The following is a 15,640-nucleotide window of genomic DNA, read 5'->3' on the forward strand; positions in this document are numbered from 1 at the left end:
GCCCTCCCACACCCCCGCTCCACCAGCCCCACCCACCACACCCACCACGCCCCCCCCCCCCCCCCCCCCCACCCACCCACCACCCCTCCCGGCCCCGCCCCGCCCCCTGCGCGGCAGCCCATGAGCGGCGCCGACGCCGCCGAGCGCATCTTCATCGGCGGCCTGCCCTACTACCTGACGGAGGAGCAGTGCCGCGAGCTGCTGGCCTCCTTTGGCGCCATCAAGTCGTTCGACCTGGTGAAGGACAAGGAGACGGGGCAGTCCAAGGGGTGGGTGGGCGGGCGCTGCGCGGGGGGGTGTGGGGCGATGTGGGTGTGGTGGTGGTGGTGGTGGTGTGTGTGCGTGCGTGCGTGCGTGTTTGGGGTGCAGGGCTGCCAGCCGCGCAGTACGGCCCTGGGCCTGCGACTACCTGATTCTGCCGCTCCCTGTTGCCCCTTCCTCTTGCCCCCCCTCCCCCCAGCTACGGCTTCTGCGTGTACGAGGACCCTCGCGTCACCGACGTGGCCTGCCAGGGCCTCAACGGCATGCGCATGGGGGACCGCACGCTGACGGTGCGGCGCGCCACCGAGGGCCAGCGCCAGCAGGCGGAGCAGAAGCAGCAGGATATGTATGTGGGCAACACGGCGCGTGTGGTCAAGCTGAGCCACGCAGGTGGGCTTGTGGGGTGGGTGGGGAGTTGGGGGTGGCGGGGGCGCCGCCTTCCGGCCTGCCGGCTGCGCCCCTGGGCTGCTGCTGCTGCTGGCTACGTGTGCCCCGCATTTGGAGCTCAGCTCGTGTTCTCAGTGGCCTGCCAGTGGCTGCCAGTGGCCTGCAGCCAGCCCCCTGCTGCCCTCACCCCGCCTGCCCGCCCCCCCTGCCGCGCAGTCACCCTGGAGGAGCTGGGCGACGACCAGGAGTATGGGGACATCATGGAGGACATGAAGGAGGAGTGCGGCAAGTATGGCACCGTGGTGCAGGTGAGGAGGGTGGGGGTGGAATGGTGGAGGGCGGGGGCTGGCCAGGGTTGCCGGGCTCGTGGTGGGCCGTGGTGCAGCGCCCTTGGCATTTTGACTGACTGGCTTAGCTGAGGTGGCGCTGGTCGCAAGGCATGAATGCATGCAGGCGGCAGTGCACGGCAGGCTGTGTGGGTCTGGCTCATTGCCTGCGCCGCCCGCCTGTGGTTGGTGTGCAGGTGCACATCCCGCGGCCAGCGCCGCCCAGCGCCCCGCCTCCGCCAGGACTTGGCAAAATCATCATCGAGTTTGCGGGTGGGTGGGCCCGCCGCGCTGTGCTGCGCCCTGCTGCGCTGTGCCCTGCCGAGCTGGCAGCCCTTGGTTTAGGAGCGCAGGCATGCATGGGCCGCGCACGGCGGGGCCCTGAGCAACCCGCCCGCCCGCCCGCCCGCCTGCCTGCAGAAACGCCGGCTGCCATGGCGGCGCGCAACGCCATGCACGGCCGCAAGTTTGGCGGTCGTGTTGTGGAGGCTGTGATGATGGGGGACAGCGACTACAGCCAGTTCAAGTGGGACTGAGCAGGCGGCGGCGTGCGAGCACGGCGGACGCTGGGCCGGGCGCATGCGGGCCAGCCCAACTGCAGTTGCTACAGTGCCTGGCTTCGGTTTTGCACTATGTATGCTGTAACACCTCACAGTTCAAGCCTATCAGGGCTCACAGTCGCTCTCAGAGTGAGCAGCAAGGGGGGGGGATGGTCGCTCCACAGGCTGCTGATTCAGGGGCGGGAGGGGGACGGGAGGGCGCTGCGGGCTGCTGCTGCTGCACCCCCTGGGCCTCCACCACCAAGCCATCCACCCACAGACGCACCACAACAACTCAATCAGGGCTGTGGGCAGCCTGGGGAGCAGCCATCTGACCAAAAGGTGTGTTGGCGCCAGGCTGGCTTGGTGGAACTCTGCAGTAGGGCAACTGAGCAGTCAACCCCCCTTGCATCTGATGCCCCCAGCAGCATGAGATCCTCCAGGGCAAGCCCAGCCCTTGATCGAGGGCCTGGCAGTGCTACACAGCTTGGGTTGAGGCCAACAGGCCGTGGTCTGAGGGTGGGGTGTCAATTCTCATGTGGGCTCCCAGTGGTGAGTCTGACGCGGCAGCGGCTGCGGCGGCGAGGGCAGGGAGAGGCTCCCAGCACCACCTCCTCCAACGAGCCATCTCCCCTTGACCAGCCAGCCTCCAGAGGCTTCAAAACTTCATTTTACATTCAGATGGAGGCCGTGGAGGGCGCAGGAGGGAGGGAACGAGCAGGATGATGGAGGTCGGGGGAGCGTTACCGCTGGTGGCGCCTTGCGCTTGGCGCCGACGCCCCTGACACCTCAACCATGGCTCCATTGCTGCCGCCTGCACCTTTACACTCGTTTGCATGCATAATAATGCTGTTTGAGCGCTTGAAAGCGGGAGATAAGGTCCCCCCCCGAGGTGGGTCCCTCCTGCATGCTTGCCATGCACACCACCTCCCCAAGCCTCCCCGCCACTCCCAGCCCCCCCCCCAACCCTTCCGTTGCACCAGCGAGCGGGGTACCCGCCCGCCCGTCCGCCAGAGCGACGCTCCCCCGTCCGACCATGCAAGGCACCCACATGCTGCTCCTGTCTTACCCGCCTGACTGAACCAAAGAGGGGGATTTGGAGCCTCAACTCAAGCAGTTCCCCTCCTCTTTCACTCTGTTTGAAGTGGGTTTGTAAGCGCAGCTCGTCGGCGTTGCAGTCAACAGTCTCCTGGTGGGTTGTGCAGACCTCAGGCCTCCTCTGACAGCGCTTGCTGGCCGCTTGCCTGCATTCCCAGCAACCCAATCAGCCACGGGAGCTTTCAGAAACGCAGCCCCGCCGATTGCCTGGGGCTCCCCGGCTGATGCGATGCATCGCAGTCTGGGGTTGACACATGCCAACCCACGCCTGGTACCCCTCGCGTGCCTGCAAATGCCTGCCTGCCACCGATATCGAGTTCAAATGCCCGATGGCTGCCCCCTGCGCCCTCCGTCGCAGGCTCCGACCGCCCCGCCCAACATCAGCATCAGCACCACAGCGCCATGGCGTTGACCAGGCCCCTGACCCTCCTACTGTCCCTGCTGGCCCTGGCCCAGATGGGTCCCCTGTGCGTCGGCGGCCGCCATCTTACGGCGTCTGCACGGGAGCGGCAGCAGTTTGCCGAGCAGCTGGCCACGCAGGTCAGTCCCTCCTCCCTTGCGCTGGCGCCTGCGCCACCTGCCCCCCGCCCATCATCGCACTGCCCGTTTCCACTCTGAGCATGCTTGCTTCCACCAAGGCAGGTGGCCACCCCCATACCCGCCCCCATCCCTCAAGCATGCCCGCCTCCTCTTGCTCCTGTTGGCGCAGAAAGCCTGGGAGGCGTCTGAGATGGCCAAGATTGCGGAGCAGGTGGCGCAGGAGGCGGCCAAGCTGGAGGACATGAAGTCCAGGCAGGAAGTGAAGGATGCCAAAGACAACGTACGTTTCAGGATGCGCGCGCGCTTGTCCTCTGAACCGCCGCTGTCGCCAGGAGCATCATGCCGACGTCGGCTGCTTTCGTCTGCTCCCTGCAGGTCGAGATGATCAAGAAGGCGGCCAGGACGGCACGCAGGGACTCGGTTGAGCAGCAGCAGCTGGAGGACAAGGCGGCTGAGGCGTTCAAGGAGGCTGAGAAGGCGGCCAGGCGGGCGGCCAAGAAGGCGGCCAAGGAGGCGGAGAAGCAGGCCAAGAAGGAGGCCGAGAAGGACAGCAATGAGGACGAGGCTGCGGAGGAGGCGTACGCCCAGCTCGTGGCCGCCGCTGGCGACAGCAGCGACAGCGACGGCGGCTCCAGCAAGAAGAGTCGCCGCAGCACGGAGGGGGGCGACGACAGCACGAGCAGCAGCGGCGGCAGCAACGGTCTAGCGGGCCCCATCTGGGGCATGCAGGTTGGGCAGGGCTCCAAGGGCGGCCCCGACCCTGTATATGCCACCTACCACTGTGAGTGCCCAGCACACGGAAACACTGGGGGGGGCGGCAGCGCAGGGCTGCGCACATATGCAGGCCATGCAGCCTGCATGCATGGCTTGCAAGATGCAAGTGCACTTCTGCCAGGCGCCTGACTGGCTGCCCCGCCCTCCCTCCATGCCGCAGACTACGCCCCCGGCTACGAGACCTCCTCCCTCTACTGCGCCGACGCCTTTGCACCCGACCTGGTGCGCTGCCGCCTGAGCCCTGCACCCTGGCTGCTGCCCCCGCCCTTGCGCCGCACCTGCCAGCCCCCGTACGCCCGCCAACCGGCCAGCTTGCTGACGCTGTTCCCTGCCCTGCCTGCCTGCCTGCCTCCTGCAGCCCGCCAGCCCCAGCACCTACCTGCTGGAGCACCCCTGGATTGCCTACTGCAACGACGGCGGGCTGGGCCCCATGAGCCAGGACAAGTGCGGCAAGGTGCTCCAAGGTCACCAACCCCGCCACTGGAAGATGGGTCAAGGTCCTGGTCGTCGATGTGAGTGGCGCTGAGCATTCTGGGGGAGCGCTGGCGGCCATTCCCACCTTGCACCAGATGTGTGCATGGTTGTTGTGCGGTGGCGCTGCCTGCGCATGCTTGCCTGCGCATGCTGCCTACCTGCTGCCTCCATCCCCACTCACCTTCCCCCTCCCTTGCCTCGTCCCTCTCTGCAGATGTGCGGCCAGGGAGGCATCGACATGGACCCGCTGGGCTTCAATGCCATCGACGACGGCCAGGGCGTGGCGGATGGGCACATGAACGTGCACATCGAGTGGGCGTGAGCACCCTGCCCCTGGCATGCTCGCCGGTGGGGCCTGTGGCCATCAGTGCCCCCCCACCGTGAGCAACCTTTGAGCGGGGCCCGCCCGGCTGCCTGGGCGCCCAATCCCATGCACAACACGGCCCTCCACGGAGCTATACAACCAACAATGCGACGCCCTCCCTTTTCATGCTGCCGACCTCCTTTTCATTTGACTCCATGGCCCGTCTCACTGTCCTCTCCAGAGTTCATTCTCTTACCACCCTGACACCGCGCCCTTGCGCGCTCTCTGTTCCAGAGTAACCCCCGCATGCAAGGCCCGCCTGCGGGCCCCCGCTGCCCAGCGCGTGCCTGTGTGCGCTCGCGTGTGTGCCTACCCATCTCCTCCGGCCTCTAGCCATGTTTCCCCTGCACGCCAATATTTTTTTTATGCGCGGCCCCCGTCCGCAATTCGCGCATACTCCTGACCACACTGCCTTGCCTCTTTATCCTGCTGTCCCGCCTGGCCACTGTACCCAGCGCCCACCTGCCCGGCACCCCGTGCATGGCGCTCCTCTGTGCCCCTCTGCACAGGCGTTTTGTTCTTTGCTGATTCCTCGCTGTTTGCTGAACAGTTATTTGATTTTAAGGAACCATCCTGGCGCAGAGAGTTGGCACTCTTACAGCGCGCACATGGCGCCAGTTCAGGTCGACAAGGGGGAACAGCTGACCTGCCATACCAGCAAAAGGACGACGCAGCGCGCACCGCCCCAGGATCAGCCCTTCTGCTTCAGGATCAGCTTGTCGCCTAGGCTGAGGGCAATGCCCTGCGTCTTGGACCTGCGGGCGGGCGGAGCCACACAAGGCGGGTGGGCAGGCGGGCCAGCCCACCACCTGACCCAGGCATGCAGCCCTGCACACCCTCCCTCACCGCCTCGGTCCACACCCAGCCTGGCCGCACGGCCACGGCCGCTTGCTGCCCCCCTTCGCCAGCGCACCTGATGCGGATGTAGCCGCCCAGCCGCCCATCCGGCAGCTTCTCCACGCTCACGTTGACCAGCGCGTCCTCCCCAAACACGCTGCGCGCATACAGGTTGGCCGCCAGGAAGCCGCAGTCGCCATCCAGCGCCGAGGGCGGCGTCAGGCAGCGCTGCAGGCGGGGCAGGGGTGGTGGTGGTGAGGGGGGAGGGCAGGGCAGGCAGAGATGTTTGATGGGACGCAGCCTGCCCCTGTAGCAACCAGCTAGGCCCAGCCGGCCGCTCTTGCCCCTCCCTGGCAAACAGCCCGTCCAGCCGATGCCGGCCTGGACCGGCCCGGCCGCGCCGCACGGGCGCCGCACCATGTTTGTGGATGCGATGATGTGCTGCAGGAAGTCTGTGGGCTGGTCGATGGATGTGTTGATGGCCACCTTGTTCTCCCACTCAAACTCCGCCCACATGGAGCGGAACTGCACGTCTGGGCAGGTGGCGGGCACGATGTAGTCCATGATGTCGATGTGGATGTCGTTGAGAACCACCACGCTGCGGGGGGGGGGGAGGTGGTGTGTGTGTGTGTGTGTGTGTGTTGTTGTGTGTGTGTGTGCGTGGAGGAGGGGCTGGGTGGCGCGGCCCCCGCGGCGCGCCCCACCTGCGGTCTGCATACCCCGTGGACTCGTACACCAGGTTGCCAAAGATGGCGCCCGTCTCGGTGGAGGAGACCTTGATGTTGGCGCGGATGGACTGAGGGCGGTGGGTGGGTGTGTGGGTGGGGGGGCAGGCAGGTGGCGGCGGTGGGTGGGAGGCAGTGGAGGCGCGCAGCGGCAGGGACGTGCGCAGCGGCAGAGGGCGCGAGCGGTGGAGCGCGCGAGCGTGCCTGGCTGGGGCTGCAACCAGGGGCGCTGGCGGGCAAGGCAGCCTGCCAGCCCCTTCCCCGCAGGGCCACCCTCCCGCCAGCCTGGCACCTCTGCCCCCCTGCCCTGCGACAGGGAGGCGCAGGCGGCTGGGCGCCCCACCTTGGCCGCGCCGGGCGCCAGCGTGTGTGCCTGCGGGCGCTCCACCAGCTTCAGGTCTCCCATGGTGGCCAGCTCCAGGCTCACATTCTGCATCGTGTCGCCGGTGCGGTTGATCACATTCACATCCAGCACAATGTCGTACTGGTGCACTGCGGGGGGGCGGGCGGGGAGGCGGGGAGGTGGGGGAAGCGACAGGCAGCAGGCGGCAGGCAAAGGGTGAGCCAGGCAGGCAGGCGTGGGCTGGGGCATGCATGCATGTACGAGGCCAGGCAAGGCTGGGGGCATGCAATGTGCGCATGCGGCTGCTGGACCCGCCCCTGCAAGCCCCGACACCGCGCCTCCTTTCAACCACATACACCCACCCCCACAACCCACCCACCCACCCGTGACGTAAGCCTCTGCGTAGATGGGGTCGCTGAACCCCGTCAGCTGCACAATCTTGTTGAGGCGGTTGGTGGCGGCGGAGGCGGCGTCGGCCAGGCCGGTGGCGCGCGCCAGGTCGGACGCCACGCTGTCCTCCAGCTCCACCTTGCTCAGGCCCTTGCGCATCTTGAGGTGGTGGAAGTCGATGAGCTCGTCGGGCTGGCACAAGCTCTTGGCCTTCTGCGGGGGGTGAGGAGGAGGAGGGGCAGGTGGCGGCGGGCGGTGGTGATGTGTGGTGGGGGGGGCGGCACACGCGGCCGCGGCGGGGGCGTGCAGCGTGGGAAGGAAGGCCAGCAGGCGTGTTGCCAGCGCGCCTGCCGGTGCCAGGGCAGCCCCTGCAGGCGCCAAGGCCCCAGGCGCTCTGCCGCCCGGCCCCGGCTGGCGGCGCGCCCTGGCCCCGCCCACCCCCACCCCCCGGCCGCGGCCGCACCTCCTGCTTGGCCTCTGCCGCCTCGCGCTGCTGCTTGTCGGCGATGAGGGTGGCAAAGGAGGCGCGGCAGTCGTGCAGCCAGACGCGCGCCAGGCCCGCGTCCGCCCCCGCCAGCGCGCGCAGGCAGGCGGCGATGCGGTCCCGCGAGTCTGCGTCCAGAGGGTGCATGCCCGCGGCGGCGGCAGCCCCAGACTCCCCCAGCCGCAGGATGGCGGCAATACAGGCCATGGCGTCGGCGGTGGCGCGGTGGAGTGAGGCGGGAGGCAGGTCGCGCAGGTCGCGCAGGCGCAGCACCAGCTTGGTGAGCGTGGCGGCAATGACGGCGCCCAGGAAGAAGTCGCCGCCCAGCAGCAGCGCCCTGCAGGCACAGGGGGGTGGGGGGGGGGGTGGTGTGAGGGCACCAGCAGGCAGGTTGAGGTGGAGGGCGGGGAGGGAGGGAGGAGGTGGCAGGCGGGGCAGCGCTGTGTGCAGGGGCCATGCGGGGGTGCATGCTTGCGTGCAGGCTGGCAGCAGGGAGCGGCTGGGGCCCGCTGGCAGGCCCGCAGGCAGCAGCGGCAGCGGCAGCGGCAGCAGCAGCGGCGGCAGCGGCCACCTGAGGTTGGGCACGTTGCTGGCTGCGGTGGTGGCGGCGGCCGACCCCGCCACCTGGGCGCCCTCCCCGGGCAGCGCCGTCTGCGTGGCGTAGCTGCCGTCTGCCAGCACGGCGGGGCGCGCCGCCGCCATCTGGATGGGTATGGGCAGGCTGGCCGCCTCTGCCTCCTCCTCCTCCTCCCCGCCCCGCTCCTTGAACAGCGGCAGCGGCCCCAGGCAGCCCTTGATCATGTCCACCGCCGTGGCAATCTCCTCCGCGCTGCGGGTGCAGTACTCGGAGATGATCCACAGGGCGCAGGAGCAGACGCGGGAGGCGCGCACGGCGGGGAAGGTGTCCATCAGGCGCTCGATGATGGTGTCGTGCAGGCGCGGGTTGGTCTGTGAGGGGAGGGGCGGCGGGGGTGGGGGCGGCGGTGTCGGCGTGCGGGGACAAGGGAGGGGCATGCTGGGCGAGTGAGCGGAAGCAGGGCGGCCACGAGCAGGCGGCGCCACCCCTGGCTGCCACCCCCGCAGGTGCAGCAGCAGCGGCGGCGGCGGCGCGGCGTGCTGGCGCCCCGCTGCCAGCCGCCCACCTCGATGATTTCGCGTATGAAGAAGATGACGTCCAGCGCGGATGCGGTGTTGGTGTCGGACAAAAAGTCGCAGAGCAGGTGCAGCACCGAGGCGGCCACGTCTGGGAAGCGCACCGCGCACGTGTGGATGGCCTGCACCAGCAGCTGCCGGTACTCGGCCCCCTTCTCCAGCTCCCGGTTCTGCGTCTTCATGGCCTCCTTCTTCAGCACGCCCACCACCTGCGGGCAGGCAGGCTGGGGGCGCAGCCTCAGCAGCAGCCACACCCGCCACCATGCCACCCGGGCACCTCGTGTCACGACCGCAGGCGGCCAGGCGGCCCACAGGCGACACCCGCCCCACACCCCCACCTCGTCGATGTTGCGCGCGTCGATCAGGTCCAGCGCGATGTCCAGCGTCTTCTTGCGGATGTCCAGGTTGGGGGCGGACAGCGCGCGCAGCACGTCCATCAGCAGCTCGCGCATCACGTCGTGGTGCCGGTCCTTCAGCTCCTGCACGCCCGCCCGGGTGGGGGTGGGGGTGGGGGCATACATGGGGCGCAGGTGGTCAGGTGGAGGGCCGGTGCTGGTGCCTGCCAAACCACTCAGCCACCAGCAGGCATCCCCAGGCCCCGCCACCCACCACCGTCTCCAGCTGCCCCCAGCCTCCCACCCCCACCTCCCCCCACCACGCACCTGCAGCCTGTCCAGCACGATGAGCTTGACGTTGTTGTCGCTGTGGCTGACCAGCAGCTGGCAGAAGCAGTTGGCGGCAGCGCGCACGGCGGTGGGCGCCGACGACAGCGACACCAGCGTGACGGCGCACTCGTACATCACGGCGGTGGACCGCGACTGCAGCAGGGCCAGGATGATCTTGATGTACTTGCCCTTCTGCTCCGGGTTGGTGCGGCACACCTGCGGGGAGGCAAGGGGAGGGGGCAGGTGGGGGGCAGGGGCGGCGCGAAGGCAGGCGCGCACACACGCCAGCGGCGCGCGCAAAATTGCCATGGCACCGCCGGCATGCTTCCCTTCCCACCCACAACAAGCAGTGGCCCCCAGCCTGCGGCTTCCACCCCGCACCCACCTTGCGGATCAGGTCGAGCACCGCAATCTGCAGGATGTCGCCCCAGTCGGCCACGCGGTCTATCTGCTGGAACATGTAGGTCACAGCCTTGTCGGTGGCATGCTCTGCCAGCATGTGGAAGGCGTTGCGCCGCGTGCTCAGGTCCTGCGGGGCAGGGTGTGCGGGTGGGGGGTGCAGGCAGCCAGGTTCGGCGCATCTGCTGCAGCACACGAGCCGCATGGAGCGGCGAGCAGCAAGAACCAGGCTGCGAGTGGCGCCAGTGCACTGCTCCAGCCCCTGCCGTGGCCATCCCCTAGTGACTCGCACCCGGCCGCCACCCCGCACCTGCTCGTTCTGCAGCATGCGCTCCACCAGCTCCGGCGCATCGGGCACCAGCAGCTCGCCCTTGGGCAGCTTGTAGATGGCCGTCAGCGCCAGCACCGCATTCTTGCGCACATACGAGTGGCGATGGTCCAGGTTGGCAATCACTGCGGGGGCGGGCGGGCCAGCGCAGCAGGCGGCGAGCAGGTCACGCGGCCAGCGGCAGCACTGGCAGCCCTTCAGCGGGCCAGCCATCAGCCTTGTCTCCCAACGTTGCTGCCCATCAGCCTGCTCTCCCTGTTCCCCCAGCCGCCAGCTTGCCCAGTCACACACAACCAGCCGCCGCCCGCCCTCACCCGAGGGGACCAGCGGCTCCAGCAGCTCCTCCTCGTGGATGCGGCACAGGAAGCGCAGCGTGACGCCCCGGATGTACTCGTTGGGGTGCTGCAGGTTGTTGCGCAGGTTCTGACAGATCAGAATCATCTCCGGCAGCAGCTTGCCCTGCGCATCCGTCTTCTCAATCGTCTCCTGCGGGCACACCAAAGCAGGGCAGCCGCAGTGGTGAGCCATGAGCCAGGCAGGCCAGCAAGCCCAGGGATGCGGGCAGCACGCACTGCACGCCATCCACACGATTCAAACCCTGGGTTCTCCTGCAAGGGCACCTGGTGCCTGCCAGCCTCCCAGACAAGCACCCAGCTGCACCCCACGCCTCCCAGACCAGCGTGGATGCCCTGTGGACTCACCAGGTACAGGAGCAGCAGCTTTTGCACCAGGTGGTTCTCGCTGGGCAGCACGTAGCGCACAATGGTGATGAAGAGGGCGGGGAACTGCTCGCCCGCCAAGATGGCGGCAATTGCCTTCTGCATTGCGTCCACCTTGGCATCCTCATCGCTAGACTCCAGCGCCTCCCGAATCTCATTCTGGGAGACCTGCACGTCGATGGGCAGCAATGGGCAGGCACGCGGGGCGGGCCAGCGAGCTTGGTGGCGGCAGCGGAGGTCGGGACCGGTGCTTGGCGCAGTGCCCGAGCCCCGCACCGCCGGCGCCATTGCAACTGCTGTCACTTTCTGTGGCCGCACACATTGCCTGACCACATCGCTGCCGAGCTGCTGACCAGCGCAAGCACAGTCGCCAGCCTGCTTGTCGGCGCCGTCCAGGCCGTCAGGATCGCTGATCGCCGCGCCTGCTAGCTGTGCCCCCGCGGCCCCGCCTCCCTCCGCTGCTTTTGGTGCGCAGCAGGGCTGGGGGAGGCCACCGCCCTTGATCGACCGAGCCCAAACTCGGCTGGCGTCCTTCGCAGCGCACCTGGGCTTTGTCCCCCGACACAAGGAAGGTGGAACTCTTCTCGTGCTTGCTGCTAACCATGGCTGCCGGCTGTCCAGGCCACGGGCGACCCGCCCAAACAACTGCCCGCTAGGCGATAGGCAGCGGCAGCACCTTGCCCACCCCGCTCTGCCGCTCGGACTCGATGAAAGGTGGTGCAGGGAGCGGGCGATGAGCGCCCAGAGCGGGAGAATGGGGGAGGAAAGGCGAGGAACGGAAGAAGGGGAGGAAGGGCCTGCCTGGGTTGCGAGCCGAGTTGTGCGCTGTTGTGTGGCGTCCACATTGATCAGACGACGATTGGGCATGCAGGAAGTGACAACCCTACCGGTTTCCCGCCTCCACTGTTGTGCTGCCTGGTTGCAGGGTGTGGGAGGTGGCAGGACCCTCAGCAGACCACTGTTCAGCTGTATCGATCGGGCAACATGGTTCCGGGAGAGCAGAGGAGGGGTGGCCCTGCACGGCCGCTCTCGAAAGGTGCAGCGCGGGGGTCCAGCGGCGGCAGCGCCCTCGTCTCTTGGGCATGGTGTCGGTCGTATCATCAGGGCCGGGTCAAAGCAGGCCCAGCAGTGGGTCGCGTGGGTATCAGCACAGTTTTCCTGTTGGGAGCGTCGCTGCTGGGCAACTGCCTCTGAGCTACACCAATTCCGGTTGAGCGGCAAGCGCAGAATTGCTCTTGCATTTGCATTTCAGCCCGGGTGGCTTCGTCAACGGATAGTGGATCCAGCACTGGGCTTGCAGGGGAGCCAGTCAGCCCCGACAGCAACGTTTCTGCGCTGCGCCCATGCAAATCAGGTGTCGACCGCCGGTTTGCCGCCGCCCGAGATGGGAGCCTGGCGCACTCCTGCCCAAGCCAGCAGCAACTTGTGCACGCAGTGGGCGCTGATGCGTAATTCAGCATTCAGCAATGTGCAGGACGCCAGGTTCGGTAATAAGGAGACAGCGACAGAGAAAGCTGAGCGTGAGACCAGACTTCACACACAGTTGGGCAGCAGGCCTGCGCGTGTTACAAATACAGCCAATTGCGGCTTGGCACTCTGCCTCTGCCGCTGCATTGAGGGCAAACTTCCCGTTTTCCCCCGGATCCCCTCGCCAGCCTGGAGGGCGCTATCACCTTCCCCTCCACACCAGGCCTGGCACATTGCATCGCAAGTCAAAGGACCGAGTGCCGGGCTGTTAATATGGCGGCGGTGGCAGCATGCAGCGCGGTCATGCAGCCTTGCAGTGCTGTGGCGGGCACCAGGAGCACTAGCAGCCGGGCGGCGGCCTTCCGCCCCCTTACCAGCTCCCGTGCCCTGGCAGCAAGGCCCCTGGTGGCCGCGCAGGCAGCAGCCGCTGGCCGGCGCCAGGCAGTGGTCGTCTCGGCCTCAGGTGGGGCCCCGCCCGCACAATGCGTTACGTTTGCCCGCCCAGCTGCCCCTGGACGGGCCATCCGCGCGGTGCTGTGGAGGCGGCAGGCTTGGCCGCCGCGCAGTCGCCCTCCACTCCCGGCAGGCGGCAGCGCTGTTGCCAACCCCCTGCGTCCGCCTTGCGTTTCCCTGCCTGCAGCAGCAGCAGCAGCCCCCACGCAGCAGAAGATCCGCATCAAGCTGAAGAGCTACTGGGTGGACCTGCTGCACGACTCTGTGGAGAAGATCAGGGAGGCGGCCAGCAGCACGGGCGCCAGCATCGCAGGCCCCGTCCCGCTGCCCACCAGGTGCGCCGCGCTGGGGCGAGCGCCGCGGGAGGCGGGAGCTCCCCACAGCAGCCAGGAGCCGCAGGTCGCCAGCAGCCAGGGGCGGCAGGCGGCCGGTGCCTGCTCCAGGCGGGGCGCTCGACAGTCTCAGCACCCGCCCCCGCGCCCCGCCCGCGCCCCCCGCCCCTGCAGGAAGAAGGTGTACACGGTGCTGCGCTCCCCGCACGTCAACAAGGACTCGCGGGAGCAGTTTGAGGTGCGCCTGCACCAGCGGCTGGTTGACGTCAAGGACCTGTCGTCGGGCACCATTGATCGCCTCATGACCCTGGACCTGCCCGCCGGAGTGGACATCGAGGTGCGGGGCGGGGGCGGCGCTGGGGCCTGGGGCCAGCCGCGCAGGGCAGGGCCGCACGGCTGGGCAGGGCGGGCACGGCTGGCCAGGGCGCAGGGCTGGGCTGGGCTGGGTGTGCATGCATGGACGGGGAGCGAGCGCCGAGCTGCGCGTGTGCGAGGGGGCGGGCGTGCCAAGCCCCTGCCGCCCCTCTCCCTTGCAGGTCAAGCTCTGAGCGCGCCGCACCCGCGCACCGCACCCGCCACGCGCGGCAGCACCGCGTGCTGCAGCAGCCGCCCGTGAGCGGCAGCGGCCGTAGCGCTGCGCCCCAGCCCCGCCGCAGCAGCGGCGCCAGCCACGGCTCGCCGCTGCCTCTCCCCCTCCAGCAGTTTTCCCCCCGCGGGCCGCCTCTCTGCGCTCGCATGCTCCCCCTTCCCTTTCCGCTGTAAGTCTGCCACACACGCACTCACACAGCATGGCCAGGTTGCCGCCACGTTGCTGAGGGAAGAGGGGCGGGCGGGCGGAGGCAGGAAAGCAAGAGAGCCGGCAGCAAGCGAGGGGCCGTCACCGCTGTTTCCGCTTGCGCTTGCTGCCTGCCACCGCCGCCGCGGCGGCGCCCTCGCCGCCGTCCTCGTCCTCCTGCGCTGGCGCGCCGCCCTGCATGACCGCCATGACCGCCTCCCAGCTCAGCTCCTGGTCATCGTACCCCGCATCATCCTCATCCTCATCATCCTCATCCTCGCTGCTGCCGCTGCCCGATGCCTGCTCGCTGCTGCCGTCGCCATCCTGCGGGCAGGCAGGCGGGCAGGGGCAGCCGGCGCTCAGCTGCGGCGCCGAGGCGTGGGCGGCGGCGCCTGGGCGGCATACAGCGGGCAGCAGGAGCAGCAGCAGCGGCGCCTCCGCACCTCTTCGTCCCCGCTCTCCCCCTCGCCGCTGCTGGCGCTGTCGCCGGGGCCCCGGGGGCTGCCCTCCTCCTCCTCCTCCTCCTCCTCCTCCTCGCTGCCGCTGCTGATCACATCCGACTCGTAGCCGGCCCCCTCCTCCTCCCCCTCCTCCTCCTCCCCCGCGTCTGCAGGCGTGAAGAAGCCCTGCTGCACGGGGATGGCCAGCCGCCGCTGCTTGGCGGCGGCCGCCGCCGCGTCGGCCGCCAGCGCGCGCGCCGCCGCCGCCGCCTTCTCCGGGTCGCCGTCCACCGCCGCCTTGGCATCCTCCTCGGTCACCGCCTCCGCCGCCAGCGGCGCTGCCTGGCCGCCCTCAGCAGCAGCAGCAGCCGCCGCCGCCGCGTCGCCGTCGGCGTCGCCGCCCCTGCCGGGCTTCTCGTCTGTGTGCCCCGGCGGCAGCGTGAAGAAGGGGATCTTGCCGCGCTGCCAGTCGTACAGCACCATGCGCGCGGCGGTGTTGAGGTCGGGCTCGCCGCCCTTGCCCAGCTTGCCTGCGGGGCGGCAGGGGGGGCAGCACACGGGGAGGTTAACGCGTTGCGGCCGGGAGCACACGCACGGCAGCCAGGCTGCCGAGCCCCAGCTTGTCGCCACCGCCACGCGTGCAGCCACCACGCCCGCCTCCCCTCCTGCCTTCCCACCTGCCCTGCCCACCTGCCCCGCCCCTCAGCCACCACCTCAGCCTGCCAGCCCCCACCTGTCTGTCGCGCCACCTGCCCCAGGAAGTCCTCCACGCCGCTCCAGGACGCCGCCTTGTAGGCGCGGCGCAGGTACTCGGGCTTCACCCGCTCCAGCACGGGGCCCACATGCTCCGTGGCATCCTCCTGCGGGGGGAGCGGGGCGGGGGTGGGGTGGGGTGGGGTGGCGGGCCAGCACGCTCTCTGAATGCTGCGGCGGCATCAGCAGCGGCATCAGCAGCGGCCGCCGCCGCCGCCGCCGCCGCAGCGGCAGAGCTGAAGAAGCCCCTCCCCTCCCTCCTCCCGCCGCCTCCTCCCCCCCCCACACACACACCCCACACACACACCACCAAGTGCGCCGTCCACCCACCAGGTTCTCCACCCGCACCACGCCCTTGAGCACAATGTCCGACTGGCTGTCGTCGGTCTTGTTGTACACCACGCCCGGGCAGTCGATGAGGAAGATGCGCTTCATGAGGGTGATGTACTGCCACACCTTGGTCTCGCCGGGGATGGGGGCCACGCTGCACACCTGGCGCGGGCGCAGGGCGGGGGTGGAGGACAGAGGGGGCAGGGGGCGGCGGGGTGGGTGGGTGCGTGGGTGTGGGGCCCAGGGGGCAGGGCGTGCCGGCTGCTGGCAGGGGCAGCCGCGGCG

General features: G+C 69.1%; 5 protein-coding genes across 5 annotated transcripts in view; 3 read left to right on the forward strand and 2 right to left on the reverse strand.

Annotated features, from left to right (window-relative positions):
* The window catches only part of CHLNCDRAFT_58050 (hypothetical protein), a gene marked incomplete at both ends in the record, with an annotated part of 2,858 nt that extends 1,348 nt beyond the window's left edge, over positions 1–1,510 (forward strand). The window contains 5 exons of the mRNA XM_005846816.1: positions 118–269; positions 461–651; positions 865–956; positions 1,172–1,247; positions 1,395–1,510. Of these exons, the coding sequence (XP_005846878.1) occupies positions 118–269; positions 461–651; positions 865–956; positions 1,172–1,247; positions 1,395–1,510 (627 nt within the window). The remainder of the gene's footprint in view (positions 1–117; positions 270–460; positions 652–864; positions 957–1,171; positions 1,248–1,394) is intronic.
* Positions 1,511–3,013: 1,503 nt separating this feature from the next.
* On the forward strand, positions 3,014–4,721 carry CHLNCDRAFT_134715 (hypothetical protein; the record flags this gene model as incomplete). The annotated part of the gene is made up of 6 exons (XM_005846817.1): positions 3,014–3,151; positions 3,321–3,431; positions 3,527–3,932; positions 4,086–4,147; positions 4,284–4,379; positions 4,614–4,721. 6 exons carry the CDS (start codon positions 3,014–3,016, stop codon positions 4,719–4,721), a joined length of 921 nt encoding a protein of 306 aa, XP_005846879.1.
* A 591-nt stretch (positions 4,722–5,312) lies between these two features.
* CHLNCDRAFT_56190 (hypothetical protein) lies at positions 5,313–11,495 on the reverse strand. Its single transcript, XM_005846994.1, has 16 exons — positions 11,350–11,495; positions 10,788–10,973; positions 10,401–10,572; positions 10,069–10,211; positions 9,745–9,888; positions 9,357–9,575; positions 9,033–9,173; positions 8,685–8,903; positions 8,159–8,490; positions 7,522–7,879; positions 7,052–7,271; positions 6,669–6,817; positions 6,305–6,396; positions 6,018–6,198; positions 5,677–5,828; positions 5,313–5,518 (listed from the first exon to the last, which is right to left on the reverse strand). The coding sequence occupies exons 1-16, from the start codon at positions 11,407–11,409 to the stop codon at positions 5,455–5,457; spliced, it is 2,832 nt and encodes a 943-aa protein (XP_005847056.1). The 5' UTR covers positions 11,410–11,495; the 3' UTR covers positions 5,313–5,454.
* A 1,052-nt stretch (positions 11,496–12,547) lies between these two features.
* Positions 12,548–13,834, forward strand: CHLNCDRAFT_31437 (hypothetical protein). The gene is made up of 4 exons (XM_005846818.1): positions 12,548–12,735; positions 12,913–13,060; positions 13,232–13,394; positions 13,594–13,834. The coding sequence occupies exons 1-4, from the start codon at positions 12,576–12,578 to the stop codon at positions 13,603–13,605; spliced, it is 483 nt and encodes a 160-aa protein (XP_005846880.1). The 5' UTR covers positions 12,548–12,575; the 3' UTR covers positions 13,606–13,834.
* A 100-nt stretch (positions 13,835–13,934) lies between these two features.
* The window catches only part of CHLNCDRAFT_134718 (hypothetical protein), a gene marked incomplete at both ends in the record, with an annotated part of 3,587 nt that continues 1,881 nt past the window's right edge, over positions 13,935–15,640 (reverse strand). Inside the window, 4 exons of the mRNA XM_005846995.1 lie at positions 13,935–14,156; positions 14,276–14,802; positions 15,006–15,132; positions 15,356–15,517. Of these exons, the coding sequence (XP_005847057.1) occupies positions 13,935–14,156; positions 14,276–14,802; positions 15,006–15,132; positions 15,356–15,517 (1,038 nt within the window). The remainder of the gene's footprint in view (positions 14,157–14,275; positions 14,803–15,005; positions 15,133–15,355; positions 15,518–15,640) is intronic.

This window comes from Chlorella variabilis (genome assembly GCF_000147415.1).
Source record: "Chlorella variabilis unplaced genomic scaffold CHLNCscaffold_12, whole genome shotgun sequence".
Taxonomy (NCBI): Eukaryota; Viridiplantae; Chlorophyta; class Trebouxiophyceae; order Chlorellales; family Chlorellaceae; genus Chlorella; species Chlorella variabilis.

Coding starts and splice junctions, on each gene's coding strand:
- CHLNCDRAFT_56190 (XM_005846994.1), bottom strand. CDS start 11,409: ATGGTTAGCAGCAAGCACGAGAAGAGTTCCACCTTCCTTGTGTCGGGG. Junction 10,573..10,787: donor AGCTGCTGCTCCTGTACCTG/GTGAGTCCACAG, acceptor GTGTGCCCGCAG/GAGACGATTGAGAAGACGGA. Junction 5,519..5,676: donor GGCGGCTACATCCGCATCAG/GTGCGCTGGCGA, acceptor GCCCGCCCGCAG/GTCCAAGACGCAGGGCATTG.
- CHLNCDRAFT_31437 (XM_005846818.1), top strand. CDS start 12,576: ATGCAGCCTTGCAGTGCTGTGGCGGGCACCAGGAGCACTAGCAGCCGG. Junction 12,736..12,912: donor AGTGGTCGTCTCGGCCTCAG/GTGGGGCCCCGC, acceptor CCCTGCCTGCAG/CAGCAGCAGCAGCCCCCACG. Junction 13,061..13,231: donor CCCGTCCCGCTGCCCACCAG/GTGCGCCGCGCT, acceptor CCGCCCCTGCAG/GAAGAAGGTGTACACGGTGC.